The sequence below is a fragment of the Lonchura striata genome, chromosome 3 (assembly GCF_046129695.1).
Source record: "Lonchura striata isolate bLonStr1 chromosome 3, bLonStr1.mat, whole genome shotgun sequence".
NCBI classification, from domain to species: Eukaryota; Metazoa; Chordata; class Aves; order Passeriformes; family Estrildidae; genus Lonchura; species Lonchura striata.
The window spans coordinates 13,069,186-13,095,520 of NC_134605.1; the positions used below are offsets into that span (position 1 = coordinate 13,069,186).

At 34.7% G+C, this 26,335-nt stretch overlaps 1 protein-coding gene across 2 annotated transcripts in view; it reads left to right on the top strand.

Moving 5' to 3' along the window:
* UBR2 (ubiquitin protein ligase E3 component n-recognin 2) overlaps positions 1–25,588 on the top strand; it is a 55,256-nt gene extending 29,668 nt beyond the window's left edge. For both annotated transcript variants that reach the window (XM_021547609.3, XM_021547608.3), the window contains exons 19-47: positions 957–1,079; positions 1,419–1,482; positions 1,793–1,917; positions 3,193–3,245; positions 3,498–3,600; positions 4,137–4,185; positions 4,622–4,776; positions 7,051–7,153; positions 7,847–7,956; positions 8,182–8,262; positions 9,023–9,204; positions 9,877–10,076; positions 10,933–11,026; positions 12,573–12,734; positions 13,069–13,166; positions 13,389–13,461; positions 14,269–14,417; positions 14,505–14,560; positions 14,979–15,075; positions 16,986–17,053; positions 17,531–17,666; positions 18,290–18,380; positions 19,186–19,316; positions 19,945–20,053; positions 20,291–20,347; positions 21,846–21,923; positions 22,200–22,370; positions 23,042–23,143; positions 23,920–25,588. In XM_021547609.3, coding sequence (XP_021403284.1) covers positions 957–1,079; positions 1,419–1,482; positions 1,793–1,917; positions 3,193–3,245; positions 3,498–3,600; positions 4,137–4,185; positions 4,622–4,776; positions 7,051–7,153; positions 7,847–7,956; positions 8,182–8,262; positions 9,023–9,204; positions 9,877–10,076; positions 10,933–11,026; positions 12,573–12,734; positions 13,069–13,166; positions 13,389–13,461; positions 14,269–14,417; positions 14,505–14,560; positions 14,979–15,075; positions 16,986–17,053; positions 17,531–17,666; positions 18,290–18,380; positions 19,186–19,316; positions 19,945–20,053; positions 20,291–20,347; positions 21,846–21,923; positions 22,200–22,370; positions 23,042–23,143; positions 23,920–24,061 — 3,162 coding nt within the window. In that variant the 3' untranslated portion in view covers positions 24,062–25,588. The remainder of the gene's footprint in view (positions 1–956; positions 1,080–1,418; positions 1,483–1,792; positions 1,918–3,192; positions 3,246–3,497; positions 3,601–4,136; positions 4,186–4,621; positions 4,777–7,050; positions 7,154–7,846; positions 7,957–8,181; positions 8,263–9,022; positions 9,205–9,876; positions 10,077–10,932; positions 11,027–12,572; positions 12,735–13,068; positions 13,167–13,388; positions 13,462–14,268; positions 14,418–14,504; positions 14,561–14,978; positions 15,076–16,985; positions 17,054–17,530; positions 17,667–18,289; positions 18,381–19,185; positions 19,317–19,944; positions 20,054–20,290; positions 20,348–21,845; positions 21,924–22,199; positions 22,371–23,041; positions 23,144–23,919) is intronic.
* Positions 25,589–26,335: the final 747 nt, after the last annotated feature.

A 26,335-nucleotide genomic window follows, 5' to 3' on the forward strand; every position in this document is an offset into this window, starting at 1 on the left:
TTTTTTTGGTTTTCCCCTTCAGAACAGATTTTGCAAAGGTGACAGTCTATTTAGCTCTATAACAGATGCAGTGCTTCTACATTGAGGGCAGATGCAATCTAAAATTTGCAGCTTGGGATGCATAGTTCAGCTGGACAGCAAAATGTTTTCTGAGGAAGTCCCTCAAATCTTAACTAGAGTTAGCAATACCCAGTAGGATAAAGATGTCCCAAGCTCTTCTGCTTTCAGACATAGTTCCCTGAGGCTTGATCTACCACTGATTTTTAATGATCATTTTCAGCTGCCCATTTGGGTAGATATCCTAGAGCTTTCTTGGAAATTTATTCTTTTTTAAAGATGGTCCCATTAGCAATAGTTAAGTAACAACAAATATTTGCAGTTGACAATTTTGTGTAATAAACAGAAAAAACTTCAGCCAGTAGTTTTCAAAATGGAAGTTTCTGAAAGTTGATGTTTGTTCTGCATTGAAATGTCAGGGTTTTTTTTGTTTCTGAGAAGTTTTTGTAAGCTTTGCTCTACAGTCTTCAGTCTTTCTTTAGAGGATTGGATTTTGTTGTTAAAATCTTCAGTGTTATATACTAAGTAATATTATGGCTGCTAGAAGATAAACTAGCAGGAACAGAATTTTAGAGATCAAAACAACCAAACAAAAGTATTTTACTGAGGTTTGTTTAGACTGCTTAAGATAAGAGAAACCCTGAATATTTCGCATGATGCCCTTAAAAGGGCATCAGAAATACTTGATAAAGTATAGGATTCTGCTTGTCAAATGGGCTTACACTTCTGTTCTTGGTGTCCTAAGAGAGAAAACTCAAATGGTTAAGTCTTCATTCATAGGATTGATAGAGGAATTAATTTTATAAAGAATTCACAGTGACCATCATATATAAGTATGCAAACATGCTATGATAACACCCAATCTGCTTTCTCTTTATAATCTTTTTTTTCTTTAATAGACAGGTGTGTCTATGATGGATCCAAATCACTTCCTGATGATAATGCTGAGTCGCTTTGAACTTTATCAGATCTTTAGTACTCCAGACTATGGCAAAAGATTTAGCACAGAAAATACTAACAAGGTATTTTATGCACTACTGCAATTGAATATCTTCAGTTTTGTTTTTCAAAGTGTATCAGATGCTGTTGTACTAATACAGAGCTATTTCTTAATAAAAAAGCAAAACTTATCCTATTTTAATTTCATTTGGCCAGTTTGAAGTATGCATAAATGTTTTTACCTGTCAAACTTGTAAATGTCAGAAAATGTTGCATTATTTTTGCACTTACGATGCTGTTTCAGCATAGCTCAGTTTAGGAGCTAGGGTGAAAACAGGCAATGTTTTGAATCACTGAAAAAGTATTTTCAGCATATGGAATAATTATTGAAAAATGTATTTTATTTTATTGTTTTGCTTCAGGATGTCGTTCAACAAAATAACACTCTTATAGAAGAGATGCTATACCTCATTATAATGATTGTTGGTAAGTTCAAAAATATTTAATTCAAAAAATATTTAATTAATTTTTTAAATTTAGGCTTTTAATGGTCTGAGCAATTTTTTATTGCTATCTCAGGTTCAGTTCTGTTGTGAACATCCTGTAGCTCTGACTTCTTTCCTAGGAGAAAAGCCTTGGAACTAGCTTATATCAATGTAATGAATCTTTGAACACTGGTGGGTGAGCACAAGATCTCACAGAAGGCACCCTATTTTCTGGCATTTAATTTGAGAAAAAGATTAAAAAAATATTTTAAAACACCAACAACACCAAAAGGTGTATTTTATTTCTACAGGTGAAAGGTTCAGCCCTGGAATAGGACAGATAAATGCAACGGATGAAATCAAGCGAGAGATCATCCATCAGCTGAGCATCAGGCCAATGGCTCACAGTGAATTGGTAAAGGCACTCCCTGAAGATGTAAGTAACTGAGTGTGAAGGAGGGAACCACTTTATAAGGCTGATTGCTGAAAAATTGTCTTATGCAAGTTCATGTCACTTAATGTGGAATGAGAGCAGCATGATTATGCTCAAAGCAAGGTTAGCATGGGTACAAGTTAATAGTTCTCGTGGCAAGGGTAGGAAAGAGGCAAAGAAGGAACAGCATATAAAAGAGGCAGGAGTCTGAGAGCTTCTTCAGTTCCTTTCTCTTTTTAATACTGTTTCTAATCAGGCCATCTGGCCAGCAGTCTCTGCAGGCTGCTTGTACACCCCGAATTAGATGTATGGAAGTGGGTTGTTAGAACTATCCAGAAATATAAGCTGTTATATTTTAAAGCCTAACAATAAGTGAAAAGACATGGAATCAGACACTGTATTATGACTTGTGTAACATAAATGCTTCATTTGCATGAACAGAATAATTTCTCTGAATTCTATTATAAGTACTTCTGTAGGACAGCAAAGCTTGCTTTCCTTTTCCTTTTAGCATATTTGAAGCAATCTTTTAAAGAATATTTTTTAAGACAGTTAGAATTCCAAAGTTAAAGTTTACTGTACTGATAATTTTAAGGATAAACTATGAAATATTTTTATTTTTTTCTAAATATTTTAGACTGAAACTATTAGAAAAGTCAGATTTCAAAATTATTTAAGAATAATTTAGTGTTGCATGAAAGAGCAAATTTGATTTAAGCTGGAGTTCTAAATTATATTGTCAGTCCTAAATGCTTTTTCCCTTGCCTGGTAACTGCAGTGAAATATGTATTGGAGGAAGGGGATGGGAATATTGAAAGAAAATTTGTGTGTGAAGTATTGTTACATATTCGAGCTGAGGTCTCATGCTGCCTTTTGTGGTTGTTTCAGCATTTTTCAGTAACTAGTCTTTTTAGCTTTCCAGTATTTATTTAAATTTCAAGGCCTAGAAATCAGAAATACTGGATATGTATTGTAAAAATGTGCTGAGTGAGCTAACTCAGTTTCTTCTGATACTGTTACATCCAAGTTCATTATGACAGGGAAAAGCAGTACAAATGAACCAGTTAGAATGGCATGACTTTTTCAAAGAACATTTTGCAGAGATGGTGTTCCTGAGTGTATTTTCATGTTATGTGGTTTTGAGTTCTCTTGAGTGCCAGTAAAATGACTTCGTTCTACATTCGGTACTGCATGCTTTCTCTAGTATTGTATGATATTGGAATGTGTTTATTCCAAGAACTACAGTAACACACTGTCTTGCCTTTTCATTCCATGTAGGAGAACAGAGAGACAGGGATGGAAAGTGTGATTGAAGAAGTGGCATGTTTCAAGTATGTTTCTCTTTATTCTAATGATTCAGCTTTAGGAATGGAATGTCTCAATTAGTGAAAATGAGAGAATGAAAGAAAGAAGGCTTAGTCATGGTGATTTCCCAAGGCTTTAATCATGTGCAGAATTCTTAATACTGTTACTTAATTTCTACAATGGCTGTTAGGCAGTGTTTGTTAGCTGTTCTAGTTTTTATGCTCAGAGGTTAAGAGTCAGTGGACATAAAGTGTTTTGTTTCACTTGGTTTTTTGTAGGAAACCTGGATTAACAGGCAGAGGGCTATATGAATTAAAACCAGAATGTGCCAAGAGCTTCAATCTGTATTTCTATCACTTTTCAAGGGCAGAGCAATCTAAGGTAACTAGTAGTTTAACTTCCTGGGCCTTATTTTGTGCCTTTTTTTTTTGTTTGTTTGCCTTTTTCCAAAGCTTACTTATGTGAAGAAGTACTACCAGCTGGATATTTGAAAATTTGCTCAAGATTTTGCAGTGATTTCCGTGCCATTGGATCCTGTGCCCTATACAGATCTGTTGAAATCAGTGGGCATTCAGGAGCTTGTCTGTGGGTTCCCTTGCATCTTATTTTACTGAAAGTATTTAAAACAATCTGTATTTTCCCTTACCTTTATGGAAATTGCCATTTTAGCTCAAACTGGCCTTACAGTTTTATGCTAGGCAAAGGATCCAGGCTGGCTCTAGAGAAAAGATTAATTTTGAAGTTGCATGCCCTACTTTACAAGTAGAACATAAGACAAACTGCAAAGATATGAAAGCTTTAATGTTTATTTAAGGCTGGGAAAAACAGTAACAATGTAGTAAAGCATGAATGCTTTTTTAATTAGTTTTATCTTGGTACAGATTTTGAGTAATGCTGGCAATGTTCTTCTATTTCAGGCAGAGGAAGCACAGAGAAAGCTGAAAAGACAGAACAGAGAAGATACAGGTATTTATTTTTGAGAGGAGATGGGAGAAGAGGGAATCACATATCAAGCTGTGTATTGCCCTGACATTTATACCAACTAAGAGCCTATTCCAGGGCTAGAGTAGAAGTTGGTTAGAAATTAAGCAATTTTTCTTATGTCTCCCTGGCTATAGCCGGGGATCTGATTTGTCATGGAACCAGCCTTCTGAAGAGCTTATTCCTTTGGCTTTTCTGTTACGCACAAGCCATGCTGAATGCTGCAGCCTGTACTGGTAACGCTCTTTATCAAGCAGCTGTGTTCTGCCTTAGCATCATTGAAGGGTTTGGGTTGGAAGAAAGCATAAAGGTCATCTGGTTCCAACCCTCCCCCCGCCTTGGGTTGTGCTGTTAAATTAGACATTTTAATTGGGTGTTGCAAATTTTGGAGAAATGTCAAACGCACCAATTTCCCTTTCAGCACTTCCACCGCCAGCTCTTCCTCCTTTCTGCCCACTTTTTGCCAGCCTGGTGAATATCCTGCAGTCTGATGTCATGCTGTGCATTATGGGAACTATACTGCAGTGGACAGTGGAGCACAATGGCTATGCCTGGTCAGAGTCCATGCTGCAAAGGGTATGGGTTTTTTATTTAAACTTATGCTAATGCAGGAATGTTCATTAGAGCATTTTAATGTGATTTTATAGATTTGAGTTGTTTGCTTGGTGTCTGAAATACCAAGAATACTGTGAATGAGAAATAAGTGGTACTTCCTGATATGCAAAACTAGGGCAACCCCTCTGCCTCTTAATGCAATTTATTTTTATAAGAGAATGGAAGACCCAGGTAAATTTCTAATGGGATATACATGAGAGGGAAGAATTCTGCTTGAATCAGTGGCAGTAATGTTTATTGAGATAGAGAAGCCATTAATCTAAATTGTTGCATATTAAGCAGATACTGATTTTTTTTCCTTGGTTTTCCTTTGCTTATTTTCAGTTTAGGCTAAATCACTAGGAAAAAACCATGAAAGTGCACAACAGAATTTTCTAACTTGAAAATGTATCCACTTTGGCAAACTTAAGTGAGCTGTTTGTTCCTTGCAATTTATAATGATTGTTGACCTGATTTTTAAAAGTGTTTTCTTTTATAGTTCTTTTGAAAGTTTTAAAGTTCTCATAAAACTTCTTTAGCCTTCTGATAATGTTTACATATTTATAAGTCAGAGTTCCCACACAATTTCATGTATAAATAAAATAGTTTACATATTTCTCTGTGGGTAGAGAGAAAAGATTGATCTTTAGATGAGTGTGGTTGGAGAGATGGTAATTCCATCCTCCACTCCATAGTCACTTTTAAAATCCTATAAATACCAGATGTTTAAATCAAACTGAGTCTTTTTCTCTTTTAAACTTACCAAGCTTCTGTGTACTCATTTCATGTCCAATAGCAACAAATTATCTTTAGAAACATGGAGGGTTACTGTAGATTTTCATGTTGTGATTGCAATTTTCTGAGCTGTTCAGAGATGAGTAGTAAACTGCCATCCAGGGGCTATTTATATTGGGCAGGGTTGTTGGTTTAAGGTCCAATCCAAACTTTTTTAAAGTATTAATGGATTTTTAAATAACATTTTGCAGTGAAAGCCCAGTTTTGAAACTGAGTATTAATTTTTTGACATCCAGTCTTATTGAGTGTATACTACCTTTTACAACCAAGTTTAAATTAACATAAGCAGCTCTGTATAACACAAAAAAAGTTGAAAATTGAACGATATATTGGTATTATAAATCACAACAATGTAGTTATATTTAAGTAATGTAAGAATGCTTGGTTTTGAATAAAATTAATAGGTTTGAATAAAATGAGTAGTTTAGGTTTTCTTTTTTTGACTGAACTAAAATTCATCCATTCTCAAAACTGTGAAATTCATTAGGGACCTGTCACTTGCTCAGAAACTTGTGGCATTTCTCTGTGATGGTGCCATGCAGTTGTACTGCATCTTTCCCAAGTCAACCACTTTTGTTTTGGAAGCACTTGCAAAGGTGGATTTGAGACATCTTCAAGAGATGGCACATATCTAGTGAGATCTTGTTAAATAGATGGAATAGACTGACAAGAAAGTAACTGCTGTTTATTAAAACAAATTTTAAAAACTTCAAAACTCTCTTCAGGATTTGCCACTTTTTCTGTAGATACTTGGTCTCTTCCATTCCAGTTGTGTTACAGATTTTTGGGTGATTATCTTTTCCTTACATGGGTGTCAGTGTTGATTCCAGGCATCAGTAAACCTTTGTGTCTGGAGCATCCTGCCAATTTGTATAGGGTTATGAAATGGCTGATGCAGCATGACAGATTTTGCCACCAAGAATGAAGTATCTCAGTTGCAAAATGCCATTCAGACTATCATGGTGCTAAATAGGGTAACTACATTTTTTAAGTCGAAGGAGATTACAGCTCTTCACTGACCTGAAAATTAACATTATTTTAAAATGTGTTTCTAGAGAGACCAAATTTAACTTACAAATTTTAATTTTTTGTCACTAAACTTTGTGTATAAAAAGGACTTAAAGCCTGCTTCATGCTTCTTCTGTCCAGAGACTTGCAATAGTAACATGCAGGGGGTAGGGAGAAAGATGACAAGTACTGACTTCTCACTCACTAGTCAGGACAGCAAAAAGAAAGAGGCAAGTATTTAAATATGGATTTTATATGGTTTTAAACAAACACTGTTGCTTCTGTGTAATGTAGCTTTGGAATTCTGTACGTAGAAATAACTTCAAATATATTTGTTACATATAATAATTGTATTACATGACTTTTCCTGTTGCTTAATTAATTACTTAAACTATATAGCAAGATTATGTGAACCATGTAAGAAAAGAACTAAAATTTGTGATTTTTACTTAGGTTTTGCATTTGATTGGAATGGCACTACAAGAAGAAAAACAACATCTGGAGAATCTCAGTGAGGAGAATGTTGTAACATTTACCTTCACTCAGAAAATATCAAGTATGCCTTTCTTTTCAAATGTATAGCAAATTTGAAATAACTGAAAATACCAGGATCTCATATTTTATTTTTCTGAAACTGCATTTACCAGAAGGGTATATTTATTTATCCATCAAAATGTTATCAACTGCCGATAATGCTTTCTACTCATGTAGATTCTATGATGGTACAATACTAAAGGCATTTTGGAGAGGAGAAATCCAGAAGTTTAATAATTCCCTCCAGATCTGATTCCTAATATCTTTAACATCTTAATAAAGATTGCTGCACATGATCAGATGCAATTGCAAAAATCATAGTTGCGTTCTTAAATAGTCTTTTAATCTTGTCCCTCCTTTGTATTGTCCGACTAATGCCTCTAGTTTTGCTAACACATGAAAGTTCCATTTAAAGTAGTGGGAAATAAAATATTGGAGGTTCCCAAAATGAAAACAGCCAGGGAGCACATACAGTGCATTTCTTTTGTAACAAAATACAGTCATCGAGCAAAACTTTTCAGGATTTGGAAGATATTCATGAAATGATTTGCAGTGGGGGAGTATTAAAAATTACGTATTGTGTCTATTTGTTGAAGAAATTCTTCAGTTGCTGAGCTAGCATTGGGGTTTCTTGTTTTTAATGGTAGTGAGTGATTAATTTGCCAGTAATGGTATAACCAATTCTCATTGTAATTTTTCTCATTTTTTCTCTCAGAACCAGGAGAGGCACCCAATAACTCCCCTAGTATTCTAGCTATGCTAGAAACATTGCAAAATGCATCTCATCTGGAAGTGCACAAGGACATGATCAGATGGATATTGAAGGTAAATATATTATATATAACCACTGAAAATAATGGAAATAAGATTTTTGAAACTTTCCTAATTACATTGGGATGATATCCTTATTTCCCATGTGTATTTGTTGTACCTAGTTTTACTCTTCTGGATTCCAATACTGCACATTGTATAGTCAGGATTATAGTGTATATACAGTTGTATTCTCATGTCCCAAACAAATTAAAGATGTTGTTTTTTTTTTTCTTACAGACATTTAATACTATTAAAAAGCTAAGAGAAAGCTCTTCATCAAGTCCTGTGGCCGAGACAGAAGGAAATATTATGGAGGAGGTAAAAGCAATCTGTAAGAGCTAATCTAGAACAGGTCTGGAGGGTGACTGGCAAAGGACTATATTTCTAATTGTAGCACTAAATCAAACACGGGAAACATTAGTAACTTCTGAACATCTGTCTCACAGTTTATAGGTCAAACTCATTTGTTTGAAGAGCCTATTGGTAAAGTCCTTAAGCTATGTTTCTTTGTTTCATACATTGTAGTCTCCAAATCTTTTGCAATTCTACTCCATAGAATTGTATGCAGTACAGTCACAGCATTAAATGTTTTTGGTGTTCCAGTAATTTTAGACTTCATGGAAAGTTGCTAAAAAAATGGTTCTCTATATATTCTTACCATGCAGGTTGTTCCAGAAAAGCTCTGCCAATGAGTTGTAGCTGGACGTGACATTCTAGGTACTGCACACTGTAGTGCTCCGCTGAGGAATGCAGCTGCTGGGGAGGGAGAGCAGCACCGTAGATGAGACATGTCACTCTCTTACCCTTCTATCCTAGGAGTGCTTAAAGGGAAGAGGAATAAAAAATATAGTTAACGGTTGAGGGGAAGAGGTTTCCCTTCTACATCTGCAGTTCTATCTGGCATTGAACACAAGCTAAGGAAAAGAGGGCACAAAATAACTCTTTGGTAGACTTTACTTTTGTCTTTTATGAGGTTTTCATTGTTTGGAGGTTAGTAGAAATTACACATGGTGGTAGCTAAATTAAATAATCTGTTGTAACAAGACTTCAAAAATGACAGTGAACAATACAATTTCAGAGTTCACGTGATAAAGACAAAGCTGAGAGGAAGCGAAAAGCTGAGATTGCCAGACTGCGCAGGGAAAAGATCATGGCCCAGATGTCTGAGATGCAACGGCACTTCATTAATGAAAACAAAGAACTCTTTCAGCAAACTCTGGAGGAGCTGGATACTTCAACCTCCGGAGTCCATGAAAATAGGTAAAGGCATCTTGTTTAAATTTTTTCTCATTAATGTTTACATGAGATTGTCCTATTGTTACAGCTTTAGAAAGCTCTTTTTTTTCCATCTTGATGGAAAAATATTCGTTAGTTTCTGAGACAAAAAGCCCAGCAGTAAATGAAATGCTTCCCTCCCCATCTCTGTCAGAATTGTGGGATAAATAGAAACATAACCAGGCAAATATTTTTTTGTACAAAATCACCTAGTGAATTATTAATAATGCTGAAGAGACTATGCTATTAAACATAGTAAGCTGGAAATAACTGATTGTATGTCTGTTGAAGATCTGAAAGAAAATCTGTTTGGTAGTTGGAAATACTAATTAGAGAATGCTAATGCTTTTGTGGGGAGGTGGAGAATGTTTTCAAAATTCATATCAGACACTTAAGGGATGGTGATGATGGAGGGCTGCAGATTCGTTTACTGTGTTAAACTGGAGTGGGTTATGCTGTTGGGAGAGTTATAAATTTTTTTTAGAAAATACATACTACTTCTGGGCACATAGGAATTGTTACATAAACACAAAAGCTACTTTTTGTCCGGGAGCATTTATCATAAATTTAAGAAACTCACTAAGCACACGTAAGTCATGATCTGAATGACAATGTTTTTCAAATAATTTGCTCACTAATATTCTTTAAATATTCTAGCCCTGTAATTTCGGATGCAAAACTCACAGCCTTGGGTCCAGAGCAAACCAGAGTAGCTGAACCCAGACAGGTTGTTATGTGTATATTGTGCCAGGAGGAGCAAGAAGTTAAAGTGGGCAGCAGGGCTATGGTCTTGGCAGCATTTATTCAACGATCAACTGTGTTGTCTAAAAATAGAAACAAAATTACTCCAGACCCTGGTAAGTACTGTTCATAGTTGTCTTAAATATTAAAGAGTGTTGGGGTTACTGTGACAACAACATTTTTTCATCTGAGACAGTCACATAGTCTTCTTACATTAACTGTTTGTGAATGGCTTCATTGTAATCAGTGGCAAAACTCCCATATTTTTGGTGAGGTAGAAATATGTGTGCTGAATAATGTAAATCACTGTGAGGCATGAGCTCAGTGTTCTGCCATTCATTTGTGACTAATTATTTATAACTGTTGAAAAAGCCCTGAAAATCAGAAGTGTTTGTTCTTAAACCATGCATGTAACATCAGAGGTAGGAGGTCTTAATGTAGTTCTTTAAAAGCAGGAGATGTACATTTTCTTCCTCTCAGTTATATCATCTGAAATGCCTCTTAGTGATGATAAAAAAATCTTGGATTTAGGCACTTTGTGAAACAGATCAGTGAGCAAGGGCATTGTTACAAAGGTTTCTCTAGGTTCTGTATATGTAAACAGATAAGAGTGTTTGCACTGAATTTTTTGCACTCTCACTCTGAAGATCAATGTCCTTGAACTCATTGTTTGATGGTGCTGAACCACCAACACTGCAGGTTGATCCTGGGGACTTGTACCAGGGCCCAACACCTCTGAAAGCTTGGTTTGAAGCCTTTAAGTACAGTGCTACACTCAATACACTCAAACCAAAGTAAAGTGATACTTTTAAATAATTTAAACAGTATAGGCTGTTACAGATTATTAATGTGTTTTGTGCTTCATCATAATAAAGTTAAATAATAATGCAAATGTGGCAACATTAATCTGCCATCAAGTCTTTTATAAATGTTTATTTCAAAGTTGTTTGGTTTCTTTTCTTTTAAATACAGAAAAGTATGACCCCTTATTCATGCACCCAGATCTGTCCTGTGGAACACACACGGGTAGCTGTGGACATATTATGCATGCTCATTGTTGGCAAAGGTAAAAGGCTATATTTAAGTTTTTAGTTCAAATAACATGTTATATTATCAGTTTGTCTAATGGCACTAATTTTAATGGCAAAATTCCTAACACACAGTAAACTTGAAAAGGAATTTCAGGAAGTGATTAAAACAGCTTTCTGCTGGAAAAAAGGGAGTAGAAATCAAATGCTGTAAACATACTCAAAATAATTTTCATTTACTGTCATCTTGGTAAAGAAGAGTCCAAAGCTATGCATGGCAGCTTTCATTCCCTTTCCTTGTCTATCCTGATGCATAATTCTCTGTGGTGCATGTGTATCTGGAGCTCAGATTTTTTGGGGTTTTTTTGCAGTTCACTGCTAGGCCCACTTTTGCTGCTTCTTCTTCTCTTTACTGAGGTTTTAAATGTCAATGCATCCCTTGCACTCTTAATTCCTCCAACAGATTTAATTTGAAGTAGAAACATCAATGACCTAGTTAATCTTCAACAAAAACTCAATTTTATCCTTTGTTTCCCAGCATTTTAATAAAGCCTTTTGCAGTTATTTTTTATTCTTTGATTTTGGAGTCATATAAATATGCTTAGTGCTGTGTGGTGCTAATGCCACATGACAAATTCAAACCATTCATGCTTCTGACTTTGATTAAGCCCTTGCTTTGCTCCTTAGCATGGCTTCTGAAGGGCCTAATTTCAGATTCTGCCTTGTGTATGAAGAGTGTTAGGAGCTCCCAGAGACTCTGTGGCTATTACCACACACAGGTTTCATTTGTGGTCTTTGATGTCACTGCTCACTGAAGATAGGTTTTTAATCTTCTTGTATAGCTAGTGTACAGTCTTTTGTGGTTACCATAATCTCCTGGAAATGCTCTTAGGTGCCTGTATTCAGATAATTTTGGGTCATCACTGGGCATGCTTTAAACCACATCAGAGGCTTCTGGAATAGTGGTTACATTTAGCAAAGCAGTGAATTCAGTTGCTTTTTCATAGAGGGTTCAGCCAACAGTTTTTTTGGCTGCTGCTGTTTTGGTTGTGACCTGTAGTAGAAAACACCCAAGGATAATGCTCATGGTATCTTCTTAAAAAAATTATGTAAAAATGAGTTGGGTTCTATGGCTTAGTTTGCATTTTTTTATTGGTTTTGTTTCTTTGTTTCTTAGTGTTTTTTGTTTATTTGGAGGCCTTTGTTTGCCTGTGGTGTTTTGTTTTCTTTGGTGTTTTTTTTTGTTTATTGGTTTGCTTTGGTTTTATGCTTTGGTTTTATGCTTTGGTTTTATGCTTTGGCTTTTTTAATGCTTCAACTTCTCTCTGCTTCATGCACTTTTTTCCTAAATGTACAGTTCAGACTTAACCATGAATTTAACATCCCAGTGAACTTCTGCACTTTAGGGTAGATTTTGGCAGCCGAAAGCACTAATACTTTATCACACAGAGCGTAGAGGTTTTTCTTTCTGATAATAATCTTACCTATATTTAAGGAAAGGCAAAACTGTGTCTTCCTGAGAATATTTTAATTTCTATGTTCAAGTAATAATAATTTGCCACTAATGTCTTCTCTTTTTTAAAGGTATTTTGATGCAGTCCAAGCAAAAGAGCAACGAAGACAGCAAAGATTACGAGTACACACAAGTTACGATGTAGAAAATGGTGAATTCCTTTGCCCACTTTGTGAATGCTTGAGCAACACTGTTATTCCTCTGCTTCCTCCACCAAGGGTTTTGTTTAACAGGTCAGTTTGGTTTATAAATGTCCTCAATAAGTGTAAGAAAACAAGATGCCAAACTAGTTACACCCCAGAAGACCTTCCTGAATGTTTGTTGTCTTCTGTTCTGATAAACTTGAGTGGATTACTTGTCTTCATATTTTGGTTTTTAGATTTTACTTTGTTATTGTATATTAGGAAAGCATAGGACCTGCAGAAAAAGAACTGAATGTAGAAAAATGCACGAACAGCAGAGAAAAAGCCCATTGAGAAACAGATTAATGATGTTGGAATGCTTATGAAATACTAATTCTGTCTTACAGATTGTTTTAACACTTTTTTGGGGATTTTTTTTTGACAGGTTAGACTTTTCAAGCCAACCAAACCTAACTCAGTGGATCAAAACAGTATCCCAGCAAGTAAAAGCCCTGCATTTACTACGAAATGAAGACTGTGCAAGTAAGTCTGAGGAAATCTTGTGAAAAAGATACATTCATGGAAAAGACCAAGCACTTTGCTTCTGCCACAATGGAGTCTAAAGATGATGGCATAAGTGGCAAGATCAGCTTGGGATTTCAGTTTCTAGTGATGGAATTTCAGATTCTACTTCTATAGCTTTCTATAATGTAGAAATTACATATGGGTAAATAATCAGTGATTTATTACTTTTTGTTTGTACAGGCCATTCTGGTCATTCAGAAAAAATGGATCAGCTACAATTACCTGAAGGATTTAGACCTAATTTCAAACTGAAGTATGTATTTACATATTAATATATCATTAAAAATTAATCATGAAATCATAACATGAAAATAGAATGCAACTTCTGTGCTAGAAGGTCTCAATAATTAGGGCAAATTACGAATTTTGCTTTAATTTAAAAAGTTAATATTATTATGATGATGACATTGAAGTCCATCCCAGAAGTCCTAAGTAATTCAGTAGAATTTCAATAGTGAATGTGCTAAGTCGTTGTGCAGAAACATGCTGCAGTTATATAATTACAGCATGAAGATTAAGTTTTGTACTGCTTGTAGCTGGATGAAGGATTCATCATTATAGCCAGCACAACATGTAAAACATGAAGGAAGACTATGAAATTGAGAGAATGTTAATATGTAATTTCATCTGTAAAGGTGTATTTACATTTGGTTCCACACTCTCTTCACTTCAAGGGAACGTAACAAAACTTGTTACATGGTGCACACACTGGTCTGCCAGCAGCACACGAAATGCAAGACTCTTATACCAGCTGATGAAAGATTTAGCTTTCAGTCACACACGTTTCTTGTAATGTAGCCTTGACCTTATTGTCTTTGAAGACTAGATAGTATTAACACTAAAAATGAGATTGGTTCTAAACAAAAAATCAAATAATAACTAGGGATCTGTCAGAAAAAAATGAGGTTACAGAGTACCAGATCCAAAGAAGGATATTGGAGTTGTCACTTAAATTTTAAAACTCCGATTGCTCATCTGTGGGATGAATGCTTATCATTAGAGGTACTATGCTGCCAATGGAGGAAAGAATGAATTAGTAATACTGTTTTGTTTGTTTCAGGAATCCTTATTCTGAGAGCATAAAAGAGATGCTGACAACTTTTGGTACAGCAACTTACAAAGTAGGCTTGAAGGTCCATCCAAATGAGGAAGACCCGCGTGTACCTATCATGTGCTGGGGCAGCTGTGCTTACACAATACAGACTATAGGTACTGATCTGTTCATTTGACTCCTTTGTAGGAGATTTTCAGAATCTGGTTAAACTCACAACATTAATTTTGTTTTCTTTTTTCCAGAACGAATTTTAGCTGATGAAGATAAGCCATTATTTGGTCATTTACCTTGTCGACAGGTAAGGAACAAGTAGCAATTCCTCTCTGAATTGGTGGAAAAAAGAGGGACTTCTACTTCATCAGTGACTACATTTTAAGTTATGGTTATTGGATAGTTTTATTTGTTGGACCCTATTTTTTAGTTGATCTGTATCTGATCAGTGAACTATTTTAAAACCACATCTAGCCAAACTGTTACTTTTTTTCCTATAAACACATAATTTATTAAGGCTGCAGTTGCTCATGGTAACAGTCAAAATAAGAATGCCAAAAGGAACTTGCATATTTGCATTAACATAAGTATCTGTCATATACTTACACAATCAAACTGCCCCCATAAACTGCAGTTGAGAGGCCTGAAAAAAAATGCTGTTAAGTCAAAAGACCTTTTCATGTTGAGGAACTTCATTAACTGTGACAGTCTCTTTATTTTTACAGGATGACTGCCTTACGTCATTAACAAGATTTGCAGCAGCTCACTGGACAGTTTCATCTCTTTCAGCAGTACAGGGTCACTTTTGTACTCTATTAGCATGTAAGTTTGCCACTTTATACTTTTTTTTTTGTGAAGAAATATATGAGTGCTTTCAGAATGACTGTTAGTACTAATTAGAAGAAGATTATTTTATGTAGTAGTATTAAGTAATAAACCAAGAGCTGCTATTTCCACCTGTATGTGTTGTGTCAAGAAAAAAGATATTCTTTTGGACTGTAGCTCCAAGAGAAGCATGGATATTTTGCTGTTATGGAGTTCTATTGATTCTTCATTAGCAAAAGATACTTAGAGCAAATGAGAAGGAAATGTGGTCCTTCACAAAAATAATCCATTGGACTTTTAAACATGGAGAAATTAAGATTAATGTAGTGTGGAAAGGGTATTTGCAGAAATCTGTAATATATCTGCAAACTTTTCTCTCTTTGACACATACTGTCATATGTTAATTGAGAGTTTTAATGAGAACAGCCAAAATGTTCCAAGCTTGAAGCATTAGTAGATATAGATGAAAAGTCTGAAGTTCAGCCTAATGAAGTAATTGCCCATGAGAGGACAGTTCTGAATGGGTATTATAAAATGGGATAACTTTAATATCTCCAGTCAGTAGAGCAGAGAAACTTTTAAAATGCATTGATATAGTGAAATTACTAGTAGATGGGTACCAGCTACTTCAGGAAACAGTTGTTAGCTTTATGGGGAAAAACGTAATTGACAGTTTGTAGCAGTAATGGTTGAGCTGTTTTCTATGTGAAGCAGAAGAGAAAATGCTGCTGTTTGGTGGGAACTTTGCAATATATGGTGTTCTGAGTGTTTTGGGTTTTCTTGAAAACTTGAATCAATATTTCTTCAAAGCTCTTCTACCTTCCAACTGACATAAGCAACTGTACTGCTTTTATTTTTAGGAAGGAAAAGTTTCTGCTATTTTGTTTTTTTAGGCTAGGAATAGTGAAAATGATGATCTGTCTATATTCCATAAACAATACATAAAGATGACTTATTGAAAATAAGTTCAGTTTTGGAAGTCCCTTGCTCTGGTCATGTTTTTGATACAGACATTTTTCACACTTTTGAGTTGAGTTCTGTGGCTGTATGCTGACAAAAAGAAAAGCATTTGAAATCTGAGTCGTGGCAAAATGTTTGCTAATAGAAATAGCTTCCAACTGTCACATGTCTTCAGCTCTCAATTTTTTGGCCAGCAAGGCAGCACTCTTCAACTGAAGTATTTTTAAGTTGTCATGATGAGACTATTTTTTAATCTAGTAGTGTTTTTAAACTTGGCAGCTTAATACTTACAGCTGCATTCTAAAATATACCCAGAGCTGTAGCTTTATAACAAATCAGACTTTACTGCTTGGAGTAAAGAAGTAAGCAACTGTTCCTTGATTGTTACTTAAAATATCTTGTAACATTTTTCAAAACACTGAATTTTATGTTTGCTTTTAGATGAAGGTGCTTGGAATTCATTAAGTGTGTGAATTTTTATTGTCAGCTGGAGTGCTTTGGTTAATACTTCAAGGTTATTGTAAAGACTACACAGAGAGACCAACACCTAGCTCTACCTTAATTAGAGATAAAGTGATAAATTGAAAATACTATAGCCATGATTTTTTGAGTCAGTAAGGCAAATGATTTATGTAAGGCACGTTCAGGCAGTTTTCTGAAGTTAAGCAAATTGCAGAAGTTTTATTTGAGCAGCTGTCCAAGAGACAACCATCAGTGTTTCTGTTTAGTCACTATTGCTTTGTTTAATAAAGAAGGCAAGACTCTTTTCCAATAATGCTGAACAGCTCTTGCTTGAATTGATTCTGGCCAAAACAGGTACATTTGTATTTTAAGTTCTTTAGGCATGTAAATGAAGGAGATGGCTCTCATTTTTTAAGTGAAGTACACTAAAATATTTTAATATATAAATGTTCGATTAATATTTTTTTCCTCTCCAAAATACTTAGCACTGGTGCCTAATGAAAAAAATGGGAATCTTCCTTGCATACTTGATATTGACATGTTTCATTTATTGGTAAGTATTTTCTAATATATATTAATAATGTTTCGATCCAGTAAGCACTACATAAAAACTATTGAAAACTTTCTCTTTAGTTAGGAGCCTTTCAAAATATCAGGTTTTAGTATCACTACTTAATACACTTTGAAGACTTTTAAAATTTAATAAAAGTATTCTTAATAAAAGTCTTAAATTAAAAGTATTCTTTTCTATAAATCAAAAGTGAGACATAATGCATACTCTGTCTATTAGAAACCCCAAAATACATGAAAACCAATCCCCCAACAAAACAACAAACTCAAAAAACTAAAGAGATTCAGAACTTTCCTGAGAGATAATTGTTGTTCTCTTAAATAATGTCTGTGTAATTAGCTTAAAAATTAGCCTTATGTAGTATGCTGCCTCCAAGGGGTGTAGTTGCAGCATGGGCAGAGAAAAGGGGAAGATTCAAAAGGAAAAGGAATATACCAACTTCCTTGTTTTCTTTCACAGGTAAGCTTGGTGCTCTCTTTCCCTGCCATACATTGTCAGGATTTTTCAGGGCTTAGTCTTGGCACTGGAGATCTTCACCTGTTTCATCTTGTCACTATGGCACACATAATACAAATTTTACTTACCTCATCAACAGGTAATGCCACTTTATCTCAACTTCTATTGAAACAATTCCTCCAGTCTTTACTCAGGAAAAAGCTATGGTGCAGCTGGTAAATGTGTGCAGTTTACATTTAGAAGATAGAATTGTTGGTGCTGTCTTTGAGCCCACAAGGAGTATTGGTAAATTGTACTCATCAATGTTCAGTCACGCTGTCTTTATTGCTCTACTCTGGGAGTTTTGTGGAGCGTAGCTATTAATGAATCCTGGCTTTCCAGCTGCCGTAGCAGCACCTGAACGGTTTATTGCAGGCTTGGCTTAGGCATTGCCTGATGAATGAGTTGCAGTTAGCAAAATAAGAAATTAATATATCTCCTGGCTAGAGGAGCTGGATAAGGGGTTGTTTGCAAAAAGCAAGGAACTCCAAGCAAGCATGTCAAGAAGCCAAACCAACTGAATAACTAAACCAGGACCTCATTGGAGCTGACAATGGCACAAACTTACCAGATAAGATGTGCAGCAGAAAACTGCTGTCCAGTGCATCATATTCTGTCTCAGTGGAATAGTTTGGGCATTCTTATCAGAACTTGAAAAAATACATTCTTTTATATAAACATGTATATATGAAACAATTTGTTAACTACTTATTTCTTCTTCAGAAGAGAATGGCATGGACCAAGAAAACACTAACAGTGAAGAGGAAGTAGCTGTGCTTACACTGTATAAATTTCTTTGCCAGTGTACAGGAAGGTAAAACCATGATCTTTTGATAAAATTTTATGTTATTTTTCTCCCTCCTGAACTGAACATTAACTATTATTAACTGAACTATTAACTACTGACTGAATTCTATATATTAGTGCTGTCAAAGACACTTGTAACTTAGGAACTCTTACATCTTATTTCTAATCCAGCACTTCTCGATTCATTTGAGTAACTATTCCTGCAAATTCATCTGTGATCAGAAAGATAACTGCTCATGAGGATTGTGTTTGGAAACAATTTTTTTTGTAGTCAGTTTGCAGAATGTGGAATTTGCAGTGTCTGAGTACAGTTAGGATAGGAATGGCTTTGAATGGAAAGCAAGTAGGTTTTAGGTGAAATTAGGTGTTGGGAAGAAGTTGTTTCCTGTAAGGGCGGTGAGGCACTGGCACAGGTTGCCCAGAGAAGTTGTAGATGCTCCATCCCTGGCAGCGTTCAAGGCCAAGTTGGATGGAGCTCAGAGCAACCTAGTCCAGTGGAAGGTGTCCCTGCCCATGGCAGGGGGATTGGAATGAGATGGTCTGTAAAGTCCCTTCCAACCCAAACCATTCTGTGATCTGAAATGGTTATGCAAAATTCTCCTTAAATTACCGTCCCAGTTGGTTATTTTTTTATGAATCTCTAGTTTGTTATTTTTCCTGGAGTTTGCTTTGAAAATAAACACTTTCTAGAATGATTGTTTCAGCTAAAGTCAGTAATTCAGTATGAAGTGTGACTGAAGACTTACTAAATATAGCTCTCAAACTGAAATGATTAAATAAAAGCAAGCTTTTTTTTGTTGTATTCTCTTAAGTGCCTTGAAAGAAATTTCCTCAGGCTGGCACCTGTGGAGGAATCTAAAAGCTGGAATCATGCCTTTTCTGAGATGTTCTGCTTTGTTTTTTCATTACTTAAATGGAGTCCCAGCACCCTCAGAAATTCAAGGTATTGTTTGTTCTGTATTAAATCAGTGTTCAAGACATAAGCATTAGTGGTCAAAATAAATTACATTTAAAGTCTCCTCTGAAGAAGCTGATTGAATGGATGTGGGCTTGTTACCAGTGCAGCACCATGTCAGCATAATGAAAAAGGCAAAAGTTGTTTTCAAAATGTATTTTTAATATAGAGGTAAATGCCATTCTAGATTACTTAAAACAGTGATTGATTCCATTCTGTTAATAAGGGAAATTTTGATTGTTTCAAAACTCTTATGGATTGCTGTTTTCAAATGAGACCTGCTTTTGCTTGCATTGATTTCATTCAATCAGCATCTGCTAATAATTAATATTAAGGCCAGGTAGGATGGGGCTTTGAGCAGCCTGGTCTAGTGCAGGGTTTTTCCCCCATGGCAGGGAGGTTGTAATGAGATTTACTTTAAGGTACCCTTCAATCCAAACCATTCTATTGTATCTCTGTAAATTCACTATATTACACCCCAGATAATCAATGTTGGTAACATTCTATACTGCCCTCCACATATGGCATATGTAGGGTAGAATGTAAATCTGAAGATGGTCATAATAAACTTTGTAAATACGAAGTTATGAGAATTACACCTTTTTTTGTTTTTCAGTAAATGGAGCAAACCAGTTTGAACACTTATGTAGCTATCTTTCCTTGCCAAACAACCTCACTTGCCTTTTTCAAGAAAACAGTGAGATTCTGAACACATTAATAGAAAGGTGAGTTGTGTTTTTGTGCTTAGTTTTAATATAATAAAGAATCTGCACAAGATAGTAGTGTAAGTATTCTCCCAGGAATACCTTTGGAAGTGAATCAGATTTTGAAAAGTGTTTATGAAAGTGTTTTGAGATAAATCATTGTGGTTGTAGTGGTTTTTAATAGATGTACCTTGGATTTTTTGCTTATTTGTATTTCTGTCATTTATTGAAGCTAAAAGCCAGTTTTTTTTCTTGTAGTTGGTGCAATAACAATGAAGTAAAAAGATATCTGGAAGGCAAGAGACATGCTATCAGGTAAACATAAAAAGATTTTAATCAGAGATGGGGAAAATCTTCAATTCTGCAGCTTTCTCCAAATACTTTTTCTAATGGGTGTTTATAATAACAGAATATCTGTTCTGCTTTATTGAATAATAAAGATATTAGGGAAGAAGTGATTTTTTTAATATTGTAAGGAAAGGAAATATTGCTAAAATGAGCAGATTTTTAAGTCAAAGTTTAGTAGTGGGGTTTTATTTAGACTGATGTGCAGGAATTCGAAGTCATAAAATTGCATCTCATGTTTCCTAGTACTTTGTACCTTCTGATGCAAAAATAATGATGTTGCTAAAAGATATAACCTTTCTTTAAAAATACTAGGCATTGAAGACCTTTTTAAATTGTCTTTTTAAAGAATCCAGTTCCTTCAGTAAAGCCAATGCCGAATCAGTTGCTGAAAAGGAAATCAGCTTTTCATACATTTGTTCTTGCTGCACAATTACTTGGAATTCAGAATGCATTTAATACTTAGTGGGTGTAGAAAAGCATTTAGGGTGTTGTTCTTTCTGAAGGCTGGGTAAAAATAGTTGCTAACAATTATCCTAATAATTAGAAATCAATGTCAAGTTCACAGTGCTGTCATTAAAAACATATCCCTGCTTTTTCATCTCCTGTGCTAAATACATAGTCAATCTTTTAAAATTATGCATACAATAAGGCCGTGATAAAAATAAAAATTAATCACTTCATCTGTAAAACACCAGACTATTAACAGAATTTATTACACAGTAAGAGTATTCTGGTTGTGTAATTGATTTCTTGCCACATGTGATGGGATCTTTTCCATGTTTTCCTTTTGCTGATTCTTACCTGCTCTTCCCAAGCTTATGTCTAACTTGACAGTGATGATTTCTTTTTCCTCTCAGCATGTCCTTGTACATTGCTTCTGTTACAAACTTCTGTTTGCATTTCACAGTCTAATTTGTATTATTCCTAGAATTGAAGATTATTAGAATTTTGTGTATAGTATCTGTTAGTTTTAAATATATTTCAAATATGTAATATTTTATATTAAATAGGTCCTTTTCTTGGCATGCATATTTCTTTATCTTCAGGATAGAAGTTCCCTAAACTTGAAAGTTGGACTATTTTCCATTCAATATTAGTGACAAAAATAAAATACAAACTAACTTATACAGGAGAGAAAAAATATTTCTTTAAATTTATAGTGACATCATAATTAGGTTTGCTAAAAGCATACATAAAAATGACATGTATTTTCCACCTCTGAATTTTCTCAAATTCATAAAAAACAACACTAAGGAAAGGGGAGGTGGTTTATTTGAGAGATGTATTGTGTTTATCTTTTTATGTGCTACCATTTTACTCAAAGAATAGCAGAAAAGAGGGAAACTTTAAAAAATTAATTACTCACAGATGTTGTTTAGATGAGTCAGGAAAACATGAATGAGTTTGAAGTTGCTTGTGTATTATTCACTGAAATATGAGTGCTGATTTGATTGCTTTATTCTAGCTATGCAAGAGAATCCAACAAATTAATAGACCTTCCGGACGACTACAGCTGCCTCATTAACCAAGCATCCAATTTCTCGTAAGTTGTATGCAATTACAGTGAGCACCTCAAAGTCTATTGCTTCTTTCATCGGCTGGGAAACCTTTAACCTGAAAGTCTCAGGAAGTTGTGTATGGAATCATAAAGGACACATAGTATTTATCAGCCAAACTGCCCTGTATTTCAGTGAAACAGTGAAAGAGAAATTCTAACTGTTAACTGTATAAATGTTCAAAAGTACTTCTGAATTGTTTTACTGTCTAGAGCTTACACATACAGTTGGTTTGTTTTTCTTTTTTTTTTTCCTAACAAAAGGTGTCCAAAATCAGGTGGTGACAAAAGCAGAGCCCCAACATTGTGCCTTGTGTGTGGGACCATGCTGTGTTCTCAGAGTTACTGCTGTCAGACTGAACTTGAAGGGGAAGATGTTGGAGCCTGTACTGCACATACATACACTTGTGGTTCTGGAGTGGGCATATTCCTTAGGTAAGGAGCTGAACACCTCTTCTCTTATTGCTGGGTTAGATGGTGTGTATAGTCATTACGTTAATAGTTCTATATATGTGATTGCAGGCAGTGTTTTGTTAACAACAGGGTTGCCTAAAAACTAAAGTGTATTCATCTTCTTATGCTTTGGGGTAAGGTTCGGAGGTTGCTTCTTTGAAAATAAAATGCCAAAGAAAGTTCAAATTTCATTTTCAAGGGAATTTGTTTTGCATGTGCATTTATTTCTACTTAAGTATTACAAAATGCTGAAGGTAAATACTTCATTTTTGTTGCTGCCGTTGCTGTGAAAACATAAAAATTAATTTTAGTTGTCTTCCTGCATACAGGGAAGGGCTAGATAATGTCTGTTTTCACTTTGGCAAAGATTAATGAGAAGCAAAATAGTTTTATTTTCCTGTAGTTCTCTGAGTATTTTACACGGCCTGCAAATATTAAGACATGAAATGACGTTGTTTTTAATGGCTACTTAGGAGTTATAACAGGAAGAGAATGAGAAATGCAGTTTAAAAAAATGTGCTTTTAAAAATCTGTCGTTGCAGATTATACAGAATTAAAGTAGGTAAGAACTGGAAAAGCAGTGTCTATGAAACTATTCACCTCAAAATCAATACCTAAAAATCTTCTCTCTTCTTCTCTCTGTTTCTCTCCAGAGTACGAGAATGTCAGGTGCTATTTTTAGCTGGGAAAACAAAGGGCTGTTTTTATCCTCCTCCTTATCTTGATGACTATGGAGAGACAGACCAGGGACTCAGGTAAATATTTTAAAAGCTGCATCTTTTAAAGACAAGAATTATAGAACTATCTATAATTAGGAAAAATAACTTTTTATGTTGTCTTTTTATTTTAATTATATTGGTTACATTATTTTTTTACATTGCTGGTGCATGTAGTATCTTCAGATATTTTAATGTTAATATGTGGGTTTAGGTCAAAAATGTTTCATTGATAATCTTCCCCAAATTAAAAACAGTTGTCTTGAAAACTGCTTAAAGTTAAATCTTTCTAGCATCTGTGAAGTTGACTAGAAACTAAGGCTGAAAATTTCATTTGTATCTAGTGCATTTGTTTTTATAACCTTAATTATGTGTTAATTTAGTACCAAGTGTAAATACTATGATATTGTTTTATTCAATGTGGTAGTTCTTTGTCTTAACTCCTATCTCTGCTTCCTATGTGAGGATAATTTAGGGACTTGATATTGTTAATACTTGCTATTTCTGAAACTAGCCAAAATCAGAGAATATGAACTGGTTCGACCCAGAGAGGTTGCTAAAACCCTGCATTTGGAGTTCTGTGGGCTGGATTTGACATTCCCAGAGGCTGGAGGGAACTGTTGAGCTATAAGGAAGCACTGCAGGTTACTTATCCAAATACCTATTGATTTGCTCTGATAATAGAATAATATTAAAAGGTTATCTAAATATTGTAGTATTTTATAAGGTTATCTAATACTTAGTATGTCACATCTGAGTGTTTGTGCTTAGTTGCAGTGTTTTATCATTCCTGATAAGTGTTATCTCCTTTTCAGACGTGGGAATCCCTTACATCTGTGCAAAGAGCGATTTAAAAAGATTCAAAAACTCTGGCAGCAGCACAGTATTACAGAGGAAATTGGACATGCACAAGAAGCAAATCAAACTCTAGCTGGCATTGATTGGCAGCATTTATAATGATTATCTGCTGAAGACTGGAACTTTATTAAAGATTTTTGTAATTCAGTAAGCTTTTCAAAGGAGGGATGAGGAAACACGTCTAAGGAAAAAGCCCCAACAAACTCAGTCCTGTTATTTAATATTTGTTTTACAATGTATTTCATAAAGATACCAATTAACATTAATCAAGCAAACTTCTTTCTATGTAAGCAAATTTTATTAGTCCTATAATTTGCACTGTGCTTTCTTCACAGAAATGTCTTGGGTTATGAACCTGGGCAAATGAACTTAAGTTTCTGATAAAAAAAAAGAACGACTCTTTTTGGAAGTCTGACTATGATTTTTCACATGAACTGAAGAGAAAAAGACTGCTGAAACAGAAACTAGATAGAGCACAATTCAGGATTGTGTTTTGCCCCTTACTAGTAATCTGAGCCAGTTTATTTATTATTCTTCATTTTAATACTTATGCTGTGTGTACATGCAATGGAATGAAGTAAGGAAGCAAATAATGTAGCAAATGGATGTTTCTGTCTGCATCAGTGGACAATTCACTCTTTCACGTGGTGTTTCTAAAAAGGATTTTGTCATTTGTACTCTTGCAGCTTTCTTGCTTCCAGTTGTTTTCTAACTAAAAAAACCTAACACTAGCTTTACAAGTAAAGTAATTTAATTTAAAGCTTTTTCCAGAGCATTGCACTCCTTAGAATTATGTAGTTTTTAATTTTAATTTAGCTGGGAAACCCTTTCACTTTCAATTATGTGATTGGTTATTGGTATTCAAGGGTTGACATTGTGGTTTAGAAGTTATTTTAAGATAACAATAATATGTAAAAGTCATGAAAGCTGATTTCATGTTAATTTTCAGAAGCACAGAAGATACTTTCTTCATTTTTGTTAACAGTCAACTTTTAAGGTGCAAATCCCATCTTCTTTTTGTTGCGGATAAAATGAGTGGTTTCCTCTGGCTTTGAAGGGCCACAGTCACACTGCCCACATTTTTTATTTTTTTTTTTTTTTCCTGTTGTCCCATTAAGTATATTTACTTTTTGGCTTGATTTAAAGCTCTGTAAAGATGTTTGCATATAGTATATTTTATAAATATATTCTATAACTGCGCAGATTTGCACTTGATACGAGGGTGCCTGAAGGCAGTGAATTTTCTAGTTGTATGTAATTAGACCTCCAAGGTGTCTCTAAAAATCACATTATGCTTACTGATTTAAAATAAAATCCATTATCTTTCCCTCTCCTATCTTCTGACAAATTAGTAAAATCTTAATTTACGTAGTTCTGTTTCCTTAATAGTCTGTGGTTCTTTTAGTTAAGTCTTAATTTCTGACTGCGTCTCAGCCCGGAAAAAGAATTCCCTTCACTGTCTGCCAGGTCTTCAGTTACACTTGGTCTGACTGAATTGTTCCTATTTTTACAGATTTAATGCTTCAGATAAATTTTGTATATTCATGGTGTACAGGACAGTTTTTCAAACATTCAGTAATAGTATTGAGTGAAGATGTGAAGTATCAAATAAAGAAACTTGGCCAATGTGGATGTTTTCTTAACATCACTACAGACTGCTTTTGTCTCTGTTATCTGTCACAGATTGGATCATTTGAATATTGCTGTCACTTTTTAGGAAGAGACATGGAGAAGTTGCAGGGGAAAATGACATTTAATGCTTTATCTTTGCCCTTCCCTAATTAAGGTGGTTGACATACCAACAATTTTCTGTGCATGGTACTTAGAAATCCCACTCTTTTGGTGATGTTACTATTCCTTTGCTTTTTAAGCTGTGTGCCACAGTTTCAAATAATGTGTAACTGCATTGAAAAACTCTTTTCCTGTAATCATAATATTAAAAAGATAATCAACAATTCTGACATTTCTCTGTGCAAACCAAAATACTGACAGCAGGAAGGATTTTTTGGTTTTCCTCTGGGGTCAGAGTTGGATAGTGCAACCACAAATAGTTGCAAAGTATACAGTTTATCATTTTTTTAGCAATTTGGTCATTCTTAACTCAAGACTTCTCTTTACTGATTTGTTTTGCATGTGTTTATATTAATGTAGAAATATTTATATATAACATTGTTTCAGTATCAGGGAAATAATATCTGTAATAAATTGGCTATAACTTTAATATTTATGGATTATGTGTGCAATCTAGAATATATTATGTGTGTGGGGGAAGGAAAAAAAACCAACAAAACCTACAAAAAGTCCCAGATACAAAAAACAAAACAAAGCTGAAAGCATCAAGTAGGAGCTTTTCATGTCAACGTTCAATAAGTA